General features: G+C 51.1%; 1 protein-coding gene across 1 annotated transcript in view; it reads left to right on the forward strand.

Moving 5' to 3' along the window:
* Positions 1-4,014: 4,014 nt before the first annotated feature.
* Positions 4,015-17,115, forward strand: part of MARK2 (microtubule affinity regulating kinase 2) — a 212,359-nt gene continuing 199,258 nt past the window's right edge. The window contains exon 1 of the mRNA XM_040329070.1: positions 4,015-4,841. Coding sequence (XP_040185004.1) covers positions 4,791-4,841 — 51 coding nt within the window. The 5' untranslated portion in view covers positions 4,015-4,790. The remainder of the gene's footprint in view (positions 4,842-17,115) is intronic.

Below are 17,115 nucleotides of genomic sequence, written 5' to 3' on the forward strand. Positions count from 1 at the left end.
TAAGGCACAGGGGGACATGGTGGGGGGGGGGTGTAAGGCACAGGGGGACACGGTGGGGGGGGTGTAAGGCACAGGGGGACACGGTGGGGGGGGTGTAAGGCACAGGGGGACACGGTGGGGGGGGGTGTAAGGCACAGGGGGACACGGTGGGGGGGTGTAAGGCACAGGGGGACATGGTGGGGGGGGGGTGTAAGGCACAGGGGGACACGGTGGGGGGGGGGGTGTAAGGCACAGGGGGACACGGTGGGGGGTGTAAGGCACAGGGCGACACGGTGGGTGGAGGAGGACACAGGGGGACAAGGTGGGGGGGTGTAAGGCACAGGGGGACACGGTGGGGGGGGGTGTAAGGCACAGGGGGACAAGGTAGGGGGGTATAAGGCACAGGGGGACACGGTGGGGGGGGTGTAAGGCACAGGGGGACATGGTGGGGGGTGTAAGGCACAGGGGGACACGGTGGGGGGGGTGTAAGGCACAGGGGGACATGGTGGGGGGGGTGTAAGGCACAGGGGGACATGGTGGGGGGTGTAAGGCACAGGGGGACACGGTGGGGGTGTAAGGCACAGGGGGACACGGTGGGGGGGAAGGCACAGGGGGACACGGTGGGGGGGGGTGTAAGGCACAGGGGGACATGGTGGGGGGGGGTGTAAGGCACAGGGGGACACGGTGGAGGTGTAAGGCACAGGGGGACATGGTGGGTGGAGGAGGACACAGGGGGACACGGTGGGGGGTGTAAGGCACAGGGGGACACGGTGGGGGGTGTAAGGCACAGAGGGACACGGTGGGGGGTGTAAGGCACAGGGGGACACGGTGGGGGGGGTGTAAGGCACAGGGGGACACGGTGGGGGGTGTAAGGCACAGGGGGACATAGTGGGGGTGTAAGGCACAGGGGGATACGGTGGGGGTGTAAGGCACAGGGGGACACGGTGGGTGGAGGAGGACACAGGGGGACAAGGTGGGGGGTGTAAGGCACAGGGGGACACGGTGGGGGGTGTAAGGCACAGGGGGACACGGTGGGGGGGTGTAAGGCACAGGGGGACACGGTGGGGGGTGTAAGGCACAGGGGGACACGGTGGGTGGAGGACACAGGGGGACACGGTGGGGGGGTGTAAGGCACAGGGGGACACGGTGGGGGGGTGTAAGGCACAGGGGGACACGGTGGGGGGGTGTAAGGCACAGGGGGACACGGTGGGGGGGTGTAAGGCACAGGGGGACACGGTGGGGGGGGTGTAAGGCACAGGGGGACACGGTGGGGGGGGTGTAAGGCACAGGGGGACATGGTGGGGGGGGGTGTAAGGCACAGGGGGACACGGTGGGGGGGGGGTGTAAGGCACAGGGGGACACGGTGGGGGGGTGTAAGGCACAGGGGGACACGGTGGGGGGGGTGTAAGGCACAGGGGGACACGGTGGGGGGGGTGTAAGGCACAGGGGGACACGGTGGGGGGTGTAAGGCACAGGGCGACACGGTGGGTGGAGGAGGACACAGGGGGACAAGGTGGGGGGGTGTAAGGCACAGGGGGACACGGCGGGGGGGTGTAAGGCACAGGGGGACAAGGTGGGGGGGTGTAAGGCACAGGGGGACACGGTGGGGGGGGTGTAAGGCACAGGGGGACATGGTGGGGGGGGGTGTAAGGCACAGGGGGACACGGTGGGGGGGGGGGTGTAAGGCACAGGGGGACAAGGTGGGGGGGTGTAAGGCACAGGGGGACACGGTGGGGGGGGGTGTAAGGCACAGGGGGACAGGGGGGGGGGGGGGGAAGGCACAGGGGGACACGGTGGGAGGGGGTGTAAGGCACAGGGGGACACGGTGGGGGGGGTGTAAGGCACAGGGGGACATGGTGGGGGGGTGTAAGGCACAGGGGGACACGGTGGGGGGGGGGGTTGTAAGGCACAGGGGGACATGGTGGGGGGGTGTAAGGCACAGGGGGACACGGTGGGTGGAGGACACAGGGGGACACGGTGGGGGGGTGTAAGGCACAGGGGGACACGGTGGGGGGGTGTAAGGCACAGGGGGACACGGTGGGGGGTGTAAGGCACAGGGGGACATAGTGGGGGGTGTAAGGCACAGGGGGACACGGTGGGGGGTGTAAGGCACAGGGGGACATGGTGGGGGGGGTGTAAGGCACAGGGGGACACGGTGGGGGGGTGTAAGGCACAGGGGGACACGGTGGGGGGGGTGTAAGGCACAGGGGGACACGGGGGGGGGGGTGTAAGGCACAGGGGGACACGGTGGGGGGGGGGTGTAAGGCACAGGGGGACACGGTGGGGGGGGTGTAAGGCACAGGGGGACACGGTGGGGGGGGGTGTAAGGCACAGGGGGACACGGTGGGGGGGGGTGTAAGGCACAGGGGGACATGGTGGGGGGGTGTGAGGCACAGGGGGACACGGTGGGGGGGGTGTAAGGCACAGGGGGACACGGTGGGGGGGGTGTAAGGCACAGGGGGACACGGTGGGGGGTGTAAGGCACAGGGCGACACGGTGGGTGGAGGAGGACACAGGGGGACACGGCGGGGGGGTGTAAGGCACAGGGGGACACGGCGGGGGGGTGTAAGGCACAGGGGGACACGGTGGGGGGGGGTGTAAGGCACAGGGGGACATGGTGGGGGGGGGGTGTAAGGCACAGGGGGACAAGGCGGGGGGGTGTAAGGCACAGGGGGACACGGTGGGGGGGGGTGTAAGGCACAGGGGGACATGGTGGGGGGGGTAAGGCACAGGGGGACACGGTGGGAGGGGGTGTAAGGCACAGGGGGACACGGCGGGGGGGGGGTAAGGCACAGGGGGACACGGTGGGGGGGGGGTGTAAGGCACAGGGGGACATGGTGGGGGGGGGGGTGTAAGGCACAGGGGGACAAGGCGGGGGGGTGTAAGGCACAGGGGGACACGGGGGGGGGGGGGGTAAGGCACAGGGGGACATGGTGGGGGGGGTGTAAGGCACAGGGGGACACGGTGGGAGGGGGTGTAAGGCACAGGGGGACACGGTGGGGGGGTGTAAGGCACAGGGGGACACGGTGGGGGGGGGTGTAAGGCACAGGGGGACATGGTGGGGGGGGGGTGTAAGGCACAGGGGGACAAGGCGGGGGGGTGTAAGGCACAGGGGGACACGGTGGGGGGGGGTGTAAGGCACAGGGGGACATGGTGGGGGGGGTGTAAGGCACAGGGGGACACGGTGGGAGGGGGTGTAAGGCACAGGGGGACACGGTGGGGGGGGGGTGTAAGGCACAGCCACAGGGGGACACGGCCACTGGGTTTACTTCCTCTTTAAATGTAACCATATTGCTACAATTAGAGGCTCCTTTCTTTTTTATACTCGGTTGTGACATTATGTTACTCTTATATCAAGACATCGCTTGTATATCAAGGCAAAATTAATTAAAACATTTAGCTTGTCTTGCAAAACGCTCTCAAACCAAGGTTTTACTGTACACTTATGGGGATTTTTGTTTACCAAAAACATGTAGCAGAACACATATTGGTCTAAATTGATAAAGAAATTCGATTTTTTACATTTTCTTTATTGGAAATGTTTCTTAGGAGAAAAAAAAATAAAAATTGTTTTTTGTTCAACATTTTTCGCTCTTTTTTTGTTTATAGCGGAAAAAATAAAAACCAAAAATACCACCAAAAGAAAGCTCTATTTGTGGGGGGAAAAGGTCATCAATCTTGTTTGGGTACGTCGAACGACCGCGCAATTGTCCGTTATGAAGGGGGGTAAACCTTCCTGTGCTGAAGTTAAAAAAGAATAAACTTAGTGGCAGGATCAACAGGTACATAGGTAGTACAACTGTGGTAAAAGTGCCCTGAATTGAAGTGGATAAAACAAAGACCTGTGTCATTGGTTGTGGGCAGACAACCTCACCACCCCCTTCCCTTCTTCCTCCTCTCCCCAGGTGACAGCGCCACCTCGCACGCCACCAAGGTAAAGTCCGGGGATGCGCGCGCAGCTCGACGCCCCGGCGGCCGCCGCCGCCGCTCAGTCAGCTGACTCGAAGTTGTGCGTGCGCGCGCACCTCCCCTCCCTCCCCCTTCCCGTATACAGAGTACGGAGCCGCGAGGACACTCAGCGCGTGAGCACACACCTGGATAAGCCAGCGAGAGATCAAAGGCGCGCGCTGGGGGAAGGGGGAGGTGGAGCTGAGCGCGAGACCTGGGCGGGAGAATTTACCTGTTGACCCCCCCCCCCCTCCTTACATAGAAGCTGACACCTCTGTACAGGTCTGGTCGGCGCTGTGGGCGGTCCTGCGTTGTTGCTGTTAATTATTATTAACAAGAGAGACCCAAGATTTAAAAAAAAGCTGAAATCCTGGGGTGGACGTGTGTGTGGGAAGCCCAGCCTAGGCTCTCCTGTGAGCTCACCTGAGTGACAAGCGGTGTACGGGGACTAGTGAGAGGAGCCCTCCCTTCCTATAGAGGACAGGTGTGTGTGAGCCCCCCTCCTCCCTCCCTCCTCATCGGAGTTCCCAGTGTGGGCGGGGCGTGGTGTTCCCTCTCCGGGTATCAGAGTCCTACAGGAGAGGTGATAGGTTCCCGGGCCTAGTGAGGGGGCGGAGCCTGAACACTCCTTCCCTGGGGCCTACATACACCCTGGGGGGGAATTGTGGTGTCATCAGAGTGTAGATTCCAGGTGTCACCCCTCGGGGCAGTGTCTGAGTCCTCCTGTCAGTCTATAGGTATGACCACTCCATACTAGTCCTCCCATCAGTGATTGTTGATGATAGGGGCTTCCTGTGTGTCCTGAGGAGATCCCAGTCTGATCGGTTCATCCTGTCCAATGCTGTGTACACAGAGGATATAAAATGTCCACTCGGACCCCGCTACCGACTGTCAATGAACGCGATGCTGACCAAGTAAGTGAAAAGGCGCAAATCTCATGTTCTGGTTGTGTGTGTAGAGGGGGTGTACCTCCTCAACGTGTGCCGTATGATGTGTACCCCACCCCCCAACGTGGGCCGTATAATGTGTACCCCCGATGTGTGCCGCGTGATGTTTACACCTGCCGCCGCGTAATGCGTGATGTTTACACCTGTTGCTGCGTGATGTTTACACCTGCCGCCGCGTGATGTTTACACCTGCCGACGCGTGCCGCCTAATGCCGACACCTGCCGACGCGTGCCGCCTAATGCCGACACCTGCCGACGCGTGCCGCCTAATGCCGACACCTGCCGACGCGTGCCGCCTAATGCCGACACCTGCCGACGCGTGCCGCCTAATGCCGACACCTGCCGACGCGTGCCGCCTAATGCCGACACCTGCCGCCTAATGCCGACGCGTGCCGCCTAATGCCGACGCGTGCCGCCTAATGCCGACGCGTGCCGCCTAATGCCGACACCTGCCGACGCGTGCCGCCTAATGCCGACACCTGCCGACGCGTGCCGCCGCCTAATGCCTACACCTGCCGACGCGTGCCGCCGCCTAATGCCTTCACCTGCCGACGCGTGCCGCCGCCTAATGCCTTCACCTGCCGACGCGTGCCGCCGCCTAATGCCTTCACCTGCCGACGCGTGCCGCCGCCTAATGCCTTCACCTGCCGCCGCGTGCCGCCGCCTAATGCCGCCGCCTAATGCCTTCACCTGCCGCCGCCTAATGCCTTCACCTGCCGCCGCGTGCCGCCGCCTAATGCCTTCACCTGCCGCCGCGTGCCGCCGCCTAATGCCTTCACCTGCCGCCGCGTGCCGCCGCCTAATGCCTTCACTTGCCGCCGCGTGCCGCCGCCTAATGCCTTCACCTGCCGACGCGTGCCGCCGCCTAATGCCTTCACCTGCCGACGCCTAATGCCTACACCTGCCGCCGCCGCGTAATGCATACGCCTGCTGCCGCGTAATGTTTGCACCCCGGTCAGGGTTGACGCTTTTTCTTCCATCCAAACCCGAACGCTTTAGCAGCCTGGGACACCTTTGGGTGCCCCAAGGAGAGTAGTAATGTGTTGCGCATAGCGTGCTGCAGCGAACAGCAATTGTGGCCAATTTTGCTATTGACATCATCACCCTGCTTCCCCAATGATGCCACACCTACCCCCAGACAGCCACCCGCAGCTCCTGGATGGCAACAGATTTGTGTGTAACTATCTCGGTTACATGAGGAGCCACAGCCCGGTCTGAATAATGTGTGTGGGTTTTAGTCCGCCTGAAACCCGGACACATAATTCAAAACCTGAACTGTTCGGGTGAATCCTGGACAGGTGGCAACCCTAACCCTGGCGTGTGCCGTGTAATGTTTACACCCCCGGCGTGTGCCGTGTAATGTTTACACCCCCGGCATGTTCCGTGTAATGTTTACACCCCCAGCATGTTCCGTGTAATGTATTGTCAGGGCGCCTGCACTTTGCCCCGCTGGGGATTGGCCGCACTCTACCTGCGGTTTCCCATAGACTTTGAGATCGCTGTTTTTAGGTGTATTTTCTGAAGACGCACTAAAAGTCTCGCATGCTGCATCTTTGAGCTTTCTGAAATGCACCACAAACGCAGGACATAATAGAAGTCTACGGGATAGCGGTCAAACCTCAGCAGGGTAGTGTGAAAGCTCCCTTGTACCGTAATTCCAGATACCATAGGACCAGTTCACACCAGATGCAGTTACCTTCTTTTTTTTTTATTCTGCACTGGAAACTGACTGCATGGTGTGAACTAGAGCCATTGGGATACATGGAAAACACTGTGCATGCATTTTTGGGGCAGAAAAAAATGCGCACGCAACTGCGTCTGGTGCGAACTGGCCCTTAAAGCGGAGTTCTGCCGGGGGGGGGGGGGGTAAATAACAAAATATTCAAAGTCAGCAGCTACAAATGCTGTAGCTGCTGACTTTTAATATTAGGACACTTGCCTGTCCAGGGCACCCGCGATGTCCTTACCCGAAGCCGTGTGTCCCTCGGGTGGAGGTGCCGCCATGTTCGGTAAGGGAATCAAAAAGTGATTCAGCTTCCTGCTTCCCTACTGCGCATGCACGCGACACGCTGCGCCATCTTACTGGTCCCGGCTGTCTTCTGGGACCTGTGTTTCTCCCAGAAGACAGCTTGGAGCGGCCGGACATTGGGCAGATCGCTGCAGATACTTTTAAAATGTAAGAGTTCTAAGTACTGTATTTCACTATATAAACTCAGTTTACTGTTTAAAAAAAAAAAGTGTAAAATGTAAAACTCCGGTGGGTGTAAAAAGATGCCTGCTTGCCCTCTTCTCAGTGTATCTTTAATGTGGAGAAGTGCGGGGTGTAGCAAAATGGCGGCAACAAAACGTCACTTCCGTTACACATTCTGACAGGTTGCCATATCTGACGACACACCAGCTGAGCTCCCAGCACAGTTAGAGTACTGACCACACTGTGCTCTCCTGCTTACTGTGGTCAGTTTTTAATTGGAAAGCAAAGGGACTGGCAGAAACACCAGGGTTTTCACATAAAGGAAGCAATACAAGGGGAACAGGATACTCTGTCATACAAGTACATGGTACAGCAGACACATATCAGGAATATGACATGTTGGGGTAACAAACACTTTAAAGCCCAAATCTGGGCAAAAATATTTTCCCCATGCAGTGGGGCTGTGCACCGGACGGGTCATCCATTTGTCTAGGGACAGGAAAAAGTTTATACTTGGTTACCTAGTTGGCCTGGTTGAAAAAAGACACGTGCAATTGGACCAAGCCCCAAACGTTTAAATTGATATTGCACAGACTAAGACAATATTGTCCACGTTGACGGTAACGCAGGGTTTGACAAATTTGCTTGGAATCTAGGAGCCAGCTAAAAAAGTTAGGAGCCAGAAAACGCACCCCGTCCCGACGAGTTTGCGCGCAGAAGCAAACACATACGTGAGTAGCGCCCGCATATGTAAACGGTGTTCAAACCACACATGTGAGGTATCGCCGCGATTGGTAGAGCGAGAGCAATAATTCTAGCCCTAGACCTCCTCTGTAACTCACAACATGCAACCTGTAGATTTTTTTTAAACGTCGCCTATGAAGATTTTAAAGGGTAAAAGTTTGTCAGCATTCCACGAGCGGACGCAATTTTGAAGCGTGACATGTTGGGTATGAATTTACTCGGAGTAACATTATCTTTCATAATATAAAAAAAATGGGGATAACTTTACTGTTTTATTTTTTAATTAAAAAAAGTGTAATTTTTTTCCCCAAAAACATGCGCTTGTAAGACCGCTGCGCAAATACGGCGTGACAGAAAGTATTGCAATGATCGCCATTTTATTCTCTAGGGTGTTAGGATAAAAAATATATATAATGTTTGGGGGTTCTAATTAGAGGGAAGAAGATGGCAGTGAAAATAGTGAAAAATGACATTAGAATTGCTGTTTAACTTGTAATGCTTAACTTGTAATACCAACGGCCACCACCAGATGGTGCCAGCTTACACAAGGAAGAGCTAGGGACTTCACAAAAAAAAAAAAATTCCAAGCCAAGTCGCCAGGAGGCTATTTCTAGTCGCCCTGGCGACCGAGATTTGTCGAGCCCTGTGGTAAAGTATCAAATATTGCAAATGATGAAAATGATCCATTTGCAATATTTGATACTTTACACCAGGGGTCTCCAAACTGCGGCCCTGGGGCCGGATGCGGCCCTTTGCTTGCCTTAATGCGGCCCTTGGGGCACTATTCCATCCAACTCCAATGGGGCATAATTCTTGTTGCTGACACTAATGGGGCACTATTCCTCCTACTGACGCCATCAATTCTTTCCATTGACATCAACGATGGGGCACTAGTCCTCCCACTGTCACTAAAGATATGGTATTATTTACTCCCACTGGACACTTTCTACTCCCAATGGCCCTAGTCTGGCCCCCTAAAGTCTGAAGGACCGTAAACTGGCCCTTTGTTTAGAAAGTTTGGAGACCCCTGCTTTACACCATCAACGTGGACAATATTGTCTTAGTCTGTGCAATATCAATTTTAACGGTACCCAGTTTTGACAACCACCCAGCTCCCACTTCCTCCCTCTGGCGCCAGAAGGACGTTCACCTCTCCCTCCTCCCTGCAATCTTCTGGGACACTTCACAGTCCCAGAAGATTGCCCGGCCATTCACAACTCGCAGCACGGCTCGCGCAGTGCACGCCCGGCTGTGAAGCCACAGTTACAATGCCGGCACTGCAGAGAGGAGGGGGAGAGAAGTGAGGCTTCTTGCATCCACATTGCTGGACCGTGGCACAGGTGAGTACAGTTGCAATAAAGTATGTGAACCCTTTTGGAATGATATGGATTTCTGCACAAATTGGTCATAAAATGTGATCTGATCTTTATCTAAGTCACAACAATAGACAATCACAGTCTGCTTAAACTAATAACACACAAATAATTAAATGTTACCATGTTTTTATTGAACACACCATGTAAACTTTTACAGTGCAGGTGGAAAAAGTATGTGAACCCTTGGATTTAATAACTGGTTGAACCTTCTTTGGCAGCAATAACTTCAACCAAACGTTTCCTGTAGTTGCAGATCAGACGTGCACAACGGTCAGGAGTCATTCTTGACCATTCCTCTTTACAGAACTGTTTCGGTTCAGCAATATTCTTGGGTTGTCTGGTGTGAATCTCTTTCTTGAGGTCATGCCACAGCATCTCAATCGGATTGAGGTCGGGACTCTGACTGGGCCACTCCAGAAGCGTATTTTCTTCTGTTTAAGCCATTCTATTGTTTTACTTCTATGCTTTAGGTCGTTGTCCTGTTGCAACACCCATCTTCTGTTGAGCTTCAGCTGGTGGACAGATGGCCTTAAAGGAGTTGTGAATAAAAAAAATAAAAAAATGTTTTTGCTGAAATGACTGTTTACAGGGTATAGAGACATAATGGTTAACTGATTCCTCTTAAAAACGATAAAAAATAAATAAAAATCAATCATATAATGTACCTGTAGTTTCTAGTTTCGTTTTTGCATGTTGTTTCCCGCCTCTCTGCTGTACAGAGCCACAGAGCCAATACAGGGCAGTGATGGTTTGGAAAACGAAACTGAGGGGTTTTAGACACACACAAATCACACCTCCTTGAAGTTGGTGACCACAGAAAGCTCTCCGTACTGTGGTTATCAGGAAACGGACAACCAGGAAGTGTGGAGATCAGAGAAGAATTGCAGCAACTTAAAGCGGTGGTTCACCCTCCTTAACATCATTCTAGCATTACATTCGGCATCGTAGCGCGAGCTACAGTATGCCTATCTGTATTTTTTTATCCCCGTACTCACTGTGCTATTGCACATTGAAGATTCCGACTCCCGCGGGGATTGGGCGTGCCTATGGAGAGGGAGGATGATTGACGGCCGGCTCTGGCACGTCACGCTCCCCGAAGACAGCCGGAGTAGGTCTCGGCTCTTCACGGCGCCTGCGCACAGGCTATGCGCAGGCGCCGTGAAGAGCCAAGCCTATTTCGGCTATTTCCGGAGAAGCGTGACGTGCCAGGGCCGGCCGTCAATCACCTTCTCTCACCATAGGAACGCCCATTCCCCGGAATCTTCAATGTACAATAGCACAGTGAGTACGGGGATAAAAAATGTAAGACCGGCATACTGTAGCTCGCGCTACGATGCCGAATGTAATGCTAGAATAAACATTTTTTTTTTTTTTTTTTTTTTAATAGGGTGAACCCCCGCTTTAAGAGCAAAAACAAACAATGAGGACATGAAAATAGCACTGTATTAAAGCGGGAGTTCACCCGAATTTTTTTTTTTAACATTAGATTCATGCTCATTTTGTCAAGGGGAATCGGGTAGTTTTTTTAAAAACGAAGCAGTACTTACCGGTTTTAGAGAGCGATCTTCTCCGCCGCTTCCGGGTATGGTCTTCGGGACTGGGCATTCCTATTTGATTGACAGGCTTCCAACGGTCGCATACATCGCGTCACGAGTAGCCGAAAGAAGCAGAACGTCGGTGTGGCTCTATACGGCGCCTGCGCACCGACGTTCGGCTACTTTCGGAAAATCGTGACGCGATGTATGCGACCGTCGGAAGCCTGTCGGAAGACTGTCAATCAAATAGGAACGCCCAGTCCCGCAGCCCATACCCGGAAGCGGCGGAGAAGATCGCTCTCTAAAACGGTAAGTACAGCTTCATTTTTAAAAAAACTACCCGATTCCCCTTCACAAAATGAGCCTCAATCTAATGTTAAAAATTAACATTTCCGGGTGAACCTCCACTTTAATGTAAAGGAAGCTATTAAGATAAAAAAAAAAAAAAAAAAATCCTTTACAAACCCTTTAAGTTCACCTGAAAAATGTCTTGATAAACTTGGGAATTCTTTTTTGCTTCGATTTATAGCATTTCGTCCAGGCCCTGACGCAGCAAAGCAGCCCCAAACCATGATGCCCTCACCACCATACTTCACAGTTGGGATGAGGTTTGATGTTGGTGTGCTGTGCCTCTTTTTCTCCACACATAGGGGGTTATTTACTAAAGGCAAATCCACTTTGCACTACAAGTGCATTGAAAGTGCACTTGGAAGTGCAGTCGCTGTAGATTTGAGGGGGACATGCAAGGAAAATAAAAAACAGCATTTTAGCTTGCATATGATTGGATGATAAAATAAGCAGAGCTTCCATTCATTTCAGATCTTCCCCTCAGATCTACAGCGACTACACTTTCAAGTGTACTTGCAATGCACTTGCAGTGCAAAGTGGATGTGACTTTAGTAAATAAACCCCATAGTGTTGTGTGTTTCTTCCAAACAACTCAACTTTGGTTTCATCTGTCCACAGAATATTTTGCCAGTACTGCTGTGGAACATCCAGGTGCTCTTGTGCAAACTGTAAATGTGCAGCAATGTTTTTTTGGACAGCAGTGGCTTCCTCTGTGGTATTCTCCCATGAAATCCATTCTTATTTAGTGTTTTACATATCGTAGATTTGCTAACAGGAATGTTGGCATATGCCAGAGACTTTTGTAAGTCTTTAGGTGACACTCTAGGATTCTTCTTCGCCTCAACTTTCTGCTGAACTTTCTCCATTTATAGACAATTTGTCTTACCGTGGACTGATGAACGGCAAGGCTTTTGGAGATACTTTTATAACTCTTTTCAGCTTTATGCAAGTCAACAATTCTTAATCGTAGATCTTCTGAGAGCTCTTTTGTGCGAGGCATCATTCACATCAGGCAATGCTTGTGAAAAGCAAACCCAGAAATGGTGTGTGTGTTTTTTTTTTTTTTTTTTATAGGGCAGCTATAACCAACACTCCGATCCAATCCTCCAATCTCATCTCATTGATTGGACTCCAGTTGGCTGACACCTCACTCCAATTAGCTCTTGGAGATGTCTTTAGTCTAGGGGTTCACATACTTTTTCCACCTGCACTGTGAATGTTTACATGGTGTGTTCAATAAAAACATGGTAACATTTAATTCTTTGTGTGTTATTAGTTTTAAGCAGACTGTGATTGTCGATTGTTGTGACTTAGATGAAGATCAGATCACATTTTATGACCAATTTGTGCAGAAATCCATATCATTCCAAAAGGGTTCACATACTTTTTATTGCAACTGTTTAAAGTCGGCAGCTACACTTTTTGTAGCTGCTGACGTTTAAATGGGGGGAACTCCGCTTAATCCCTGGTTCACACTGACTGTGGCGCGAGTTCAGTTAAACTCGCATCATTTCACTCCCACATGTCAGCTCCGATATTTGGCTGAGATTTCAGAGGCATATGTGCGAGTTTCTAAGACGGGCACTCCACCTGTCTCTGTACGCCATGTTAGAGTTTGTCTTAGTTCCGTTTTTGTTATCTACAAACTAGAGGGAATTTTTTTGGGATGACTCAGCCAGTCAGAGGAAACTTTGTGTTCATTGATTGAATACAAAGCTGCATATGAATGGATGAATGCTGCTTAGTCTGATGCTATTTAGTTCCAGGTTTGAGAAGGTCTCGTTTCACACCCCGGCACACAGTACTGTATACCGTATGTAGCCGAGGCAGTTCATATAGTTTATACAGCACACCCAAACAAACTATTTTAAGTGAAAGTATACCTGGGCCTCGGATTTAAAGTGTATGGACCAAATTCTTGCATCTTTCTTTCACACTGGGCCAAATCGCATATGCATTGGACAACTCTAATTTCACACAATGCCTGCTGAATTGGATGAAATTCAATTGTTGGATTGGCAGTTGGCACCATCTGGTTTAACAAAAGTTGAATTAACAATTGAAGGAGCCTGAGCAAAATTATCGGCCAAACAGTGACTGCACCTTGTAAGATGCTGCCTCTGTTCAGGTATCCTTGGGCTCTGTCTGTCTGAATACAATGGCTAGCAGTGGGGATTCCTCCATTCACACCGTTGGCATCGATGGGGGAATCGGTTGATTTCTCTCGTTCAGCCCGCTGTACACAGAGCTGTGTACAGCAGCCTTGCTTCCAATGTCTTATCTGTAATTACCATTGTGACATGTTCTGCCTGTGTCTCCTTATAGAATCTCTGGAATGTTTGCTCATCTGCATAGGATGCTGCTTAGTGATGAGCTATTTAGCAAATATTTCTAGGATTAGAGTTCTTATTCCTAGGACCTGATTTACTAAAGTGTAAAGCTTTCTGAAGAGAACCTTCCAGTTATGTACAGGTGAAACGCATGTTTGGACCGTGAAGTACAGTGGAGGTAAAAAGTTCCCCCCCCCCCCCTGTTAAAATGTCAGGTTTCTGTGATGTAAAAAAATGAGACAAAGATAAATCATTTCAGAACCTTTTTTCACCTTTAACCACTTGAGATCCGCGCTATAGACAAAATACGTCCGCAGCGCGGCTCTCAAGTGCCAAGTGGCCGTTTAAACACGGCCTTTTATGTGCATTAAAAGGCGGGTAAAAACTGTCCCGGCGCATCGCCGAAGACCCAATGCGTGTACCTGGCGGCCGCGATGTCCGCCGGGTACACGCGATCGTCGGTGACACGGCAGGTGACAGCAGGGACGTGGAGCTCTGTGTGTAAACACAGAGCTCCACGTGCTGTTAGAGGAGAGGAGACCGATCTGTGTCCCTTGTACATAGGGACACAGCATCGGTCACCTCCCCCAGTCACCCCCCTCCCCCCACACAGTTAGAACACACCCAGGCTACACAGTTAAGCCCTTCCTCACCCCCTAGTGTTAACCCCTTCCCTGCCAGTCACATTTATACAGTAATTAGTGCATTTTTATAGCACTGATCGCTGTATAAATGTGAATGGCGCCAAATTTGTGTCAAAAGTGTCCAATACATCCGCCGCAATATTCCAGTCCCAATAAAAATTGCAGATCGCCGCCATTACTAGTAAAAAAAAAATATAATAAAAAAAATCATAATCCTGTTCCCCATTTTGTAGGCGCTATAACTTTTGCGCAAACCAGTCGCTTATTGCGATTTTTTTTTTTTTTTTTTTGTTTTACAAAAATACGTCAAAATACGTTTCGGCCTTAACTGAGAAAAAAAAGTTTTTTAAAAAAACAATTGGGATATTTTTTATAGCAACAAGTAAAAAAAAATATATATATTTTTTAAATTGTCGCTCTTTTTTTTGTTTATAGCGCAAAAAATAAAAACCGCAGAGGTGATCAAATACCACCAAAAGAAAGCTCTATTTGTGGGGAAAAAAAGGACGCCAATTTTGTTTGGGAGCCACGTCGCACGACCGCGCAATTGTCAGTTAAAGCGACGCAGTGCCCAAAGCTGAAATTTCGCCTGGAAAATAAGGGGGTTTATGTGCCCAGTAAGCAAGTGGTTAATGTGACCTATAAACTGTACAACTCAATTGAAAAACAAACTGAAATCTTTTAGAGGGGGGAGGGGGGGGAGTTAAAATAAAAAAACTAAAATAATGTGGTTGCATTAGTGTGTTCAAAATTAAGCAATCACATTCAAACTCATGTTAAAGCGGTGGTTCACCCTCCTTAACATCAGTCTAGCATTACATTCGGCATAGTAGCGCGAGCTACAGTATGCCTATCTGTATTTTTTTATCCCCGTACTCACTGTGCTATTGCACATTGAAGATTCCGACTCCCGCGGGGAATGGGCGTGCCTATGGAGAGAGAAGGTGATTGACGGCCGGCTCTGGCACGTCACGCTCCCCGAAGACAGCCGGAGTAGGTCTCGGCTCTTCACGGCGCCTGCGCACAGGCTATGCGCAGGCGCCGTGAAGAGCCAAGCCTATTTCGGCTATTTCCGGGAAAAGCGTGACGCGCCAGAGCCGGCCGTCAATCACCTTCTCTCTCCATAGGAACGCCCATTCCCCGGAATCTTCAATGTACAATAGCACAGTGAGTACGGGGATAAAAAAATGTAAGACCGGCATACTGTAGCTCGCGCTACGATGCCGAATTTTATGCTAGAATAAAAATTTTTTTTTTTTTTTTTAATAGGGTGAACCCCCGCTTAAAATAGGAGTCCGTACACACCTGCCATCATTTAATGTACCTCTGATTAATCACAAACTAAGTTTAGCTGTCTTAGTAGGTCTTTCCTGACATTTTTCTTAGGCCCCTTTCACGCGTGGGCGGCGTCGGCAGTAAAGCGCTGCTATTTTTAGCGGCCCTTAACCCGCCAATTTCGCTGCGCTATTCGGCTTTTACCCCCCACTAGTGGCAGAGAAAGGGTTAAAAACCACCGCAAAACACCTCTGCAGAGGCGCTTTGCCAGCAGTATTGGAGCGGTGTCCCATTAATTTCAATGTGGAGGAGCGGTATACACACCGCTCCAAAGATGCTGCTAGCAGGACTTTTTTTTTTTTTTTACTATCCTGCTAGCGCACTGCTTCAGTGTGGAAGCCCTTGGAGCTTTCACACTGGAGAGACAGCAACTGCTGTTTCAGGGCACTTTGCATGCGCTATTTTTTAGCGTTATAGCGACTGCAAAGCGACCCAGTGTGAAAGGGGTCATGGTCTCATCCTACAGCAAAAGCCATGATCTTCAGAGAGATTCCAAAGCATTAGAGAGATCTCATTATTAAAAAGGTATCCGTCAAGAGAAGGCTACAAAAGAATTTCCAGGACATTAGATATGCCATGGAACACCGTGAAAACGGTCATCATCAAGTGGAGAAAATATGGCATAACAGTGACATTACCAAGAACTGACGTCCCTCCAAAATTGATGGAAAGACAAGGAGGCTGCCAAGAGGCCTACAGCAACATTAAAGGAGTTTTAGGAATATCTGGCTAGTACTGGTTGTGTGGTACATGTGACAACAGTCTCCCGTATTCTTCATACGTCTGAGCTATGGGGTAGAGGGGCAAGACGGAAGCCTTTTCTTATGAAGAAAAACATCCAAGCCTGATAAATTTTGCAAAAACACATCCTGAAGTCTCCCAAAAGCATGTAGGTAAATGTGTTGTGTTATGTTCTGATGAAACCAAAGTTGAACTTTTTGGCCGTAATTACAAAAGATATGTTTGGTGCAAAAACAACACTGCACATTACCAAATGAACACCATACCCACCGTGAAGCATGGTGGTAGCAGCATTATGCTTTGGGGACATTTTTTCTTCAGCCGGAACAGGGACCTTAGTCGAGGTAGAGGGAATTATGAACAGTTCCAAATACCAGTCAATATTGGCACAAAATCTTCAGCTTTTTGATAGAAAGCTGAAGAGGAACTTCATCTTTCAGCAGGACAACAACCCAAAGCATAAATCCAAATCAACAAAGGAATGGCGTCACCAGAAGAAGAGTAAAGTTTTGGATTGGCCCAGACCTGAATTCTATTGAAAATCTGTTCAGTGATCTGAAAAGGGCTCTGCACAGGAGATTCCCTCGCAATATAGCAGATTTTGTAGTGTTTTTGCAAAGAGTGGGCAATTGGACCCCTTTCACACTGGAGACGTTTTTCAGGCACTTTAGCGCTAAAAATAACGCCTGTAAAGCACCTGAAAAAAGGCTCATTGCAATCCGAGTTTGAAAGCCAGAGTGCTTTCACACTGAGGCGCTGCGCTGGCAGGATGTAAAAAACAAAAATATACACCGCTCTAAAACTAAAACACCCTTGCCCATTGAAATCAATTCGCCGCCACTCGGCAGCGACGCTTCGCGGGCGCTTTTAACCCTTTATTTGGCCACTGGCAGGGGTTAAAAGCGATAGCACCCGAAAAGCGCTGCAAAAACGATGGTAAAGCGCTGTTAAAACTAGCAGTGCTTTACCGCCGACACCCCGTGCTGACGGAGTGAAA

The sequence above is a fragment of the Rana temporaria genome, chromosome 11 (genome assembly GCF_905171775.1).
Source record: "Rana temporaria chromosome 11, aRanTem1.1, whole genome shotgun sequence".
Classification (NCBI taxonomy): Eukaryota; Metazoa; Chordata; class Amphibia; order Anura; family Ranidae; genus Rana; species Rana temporaria.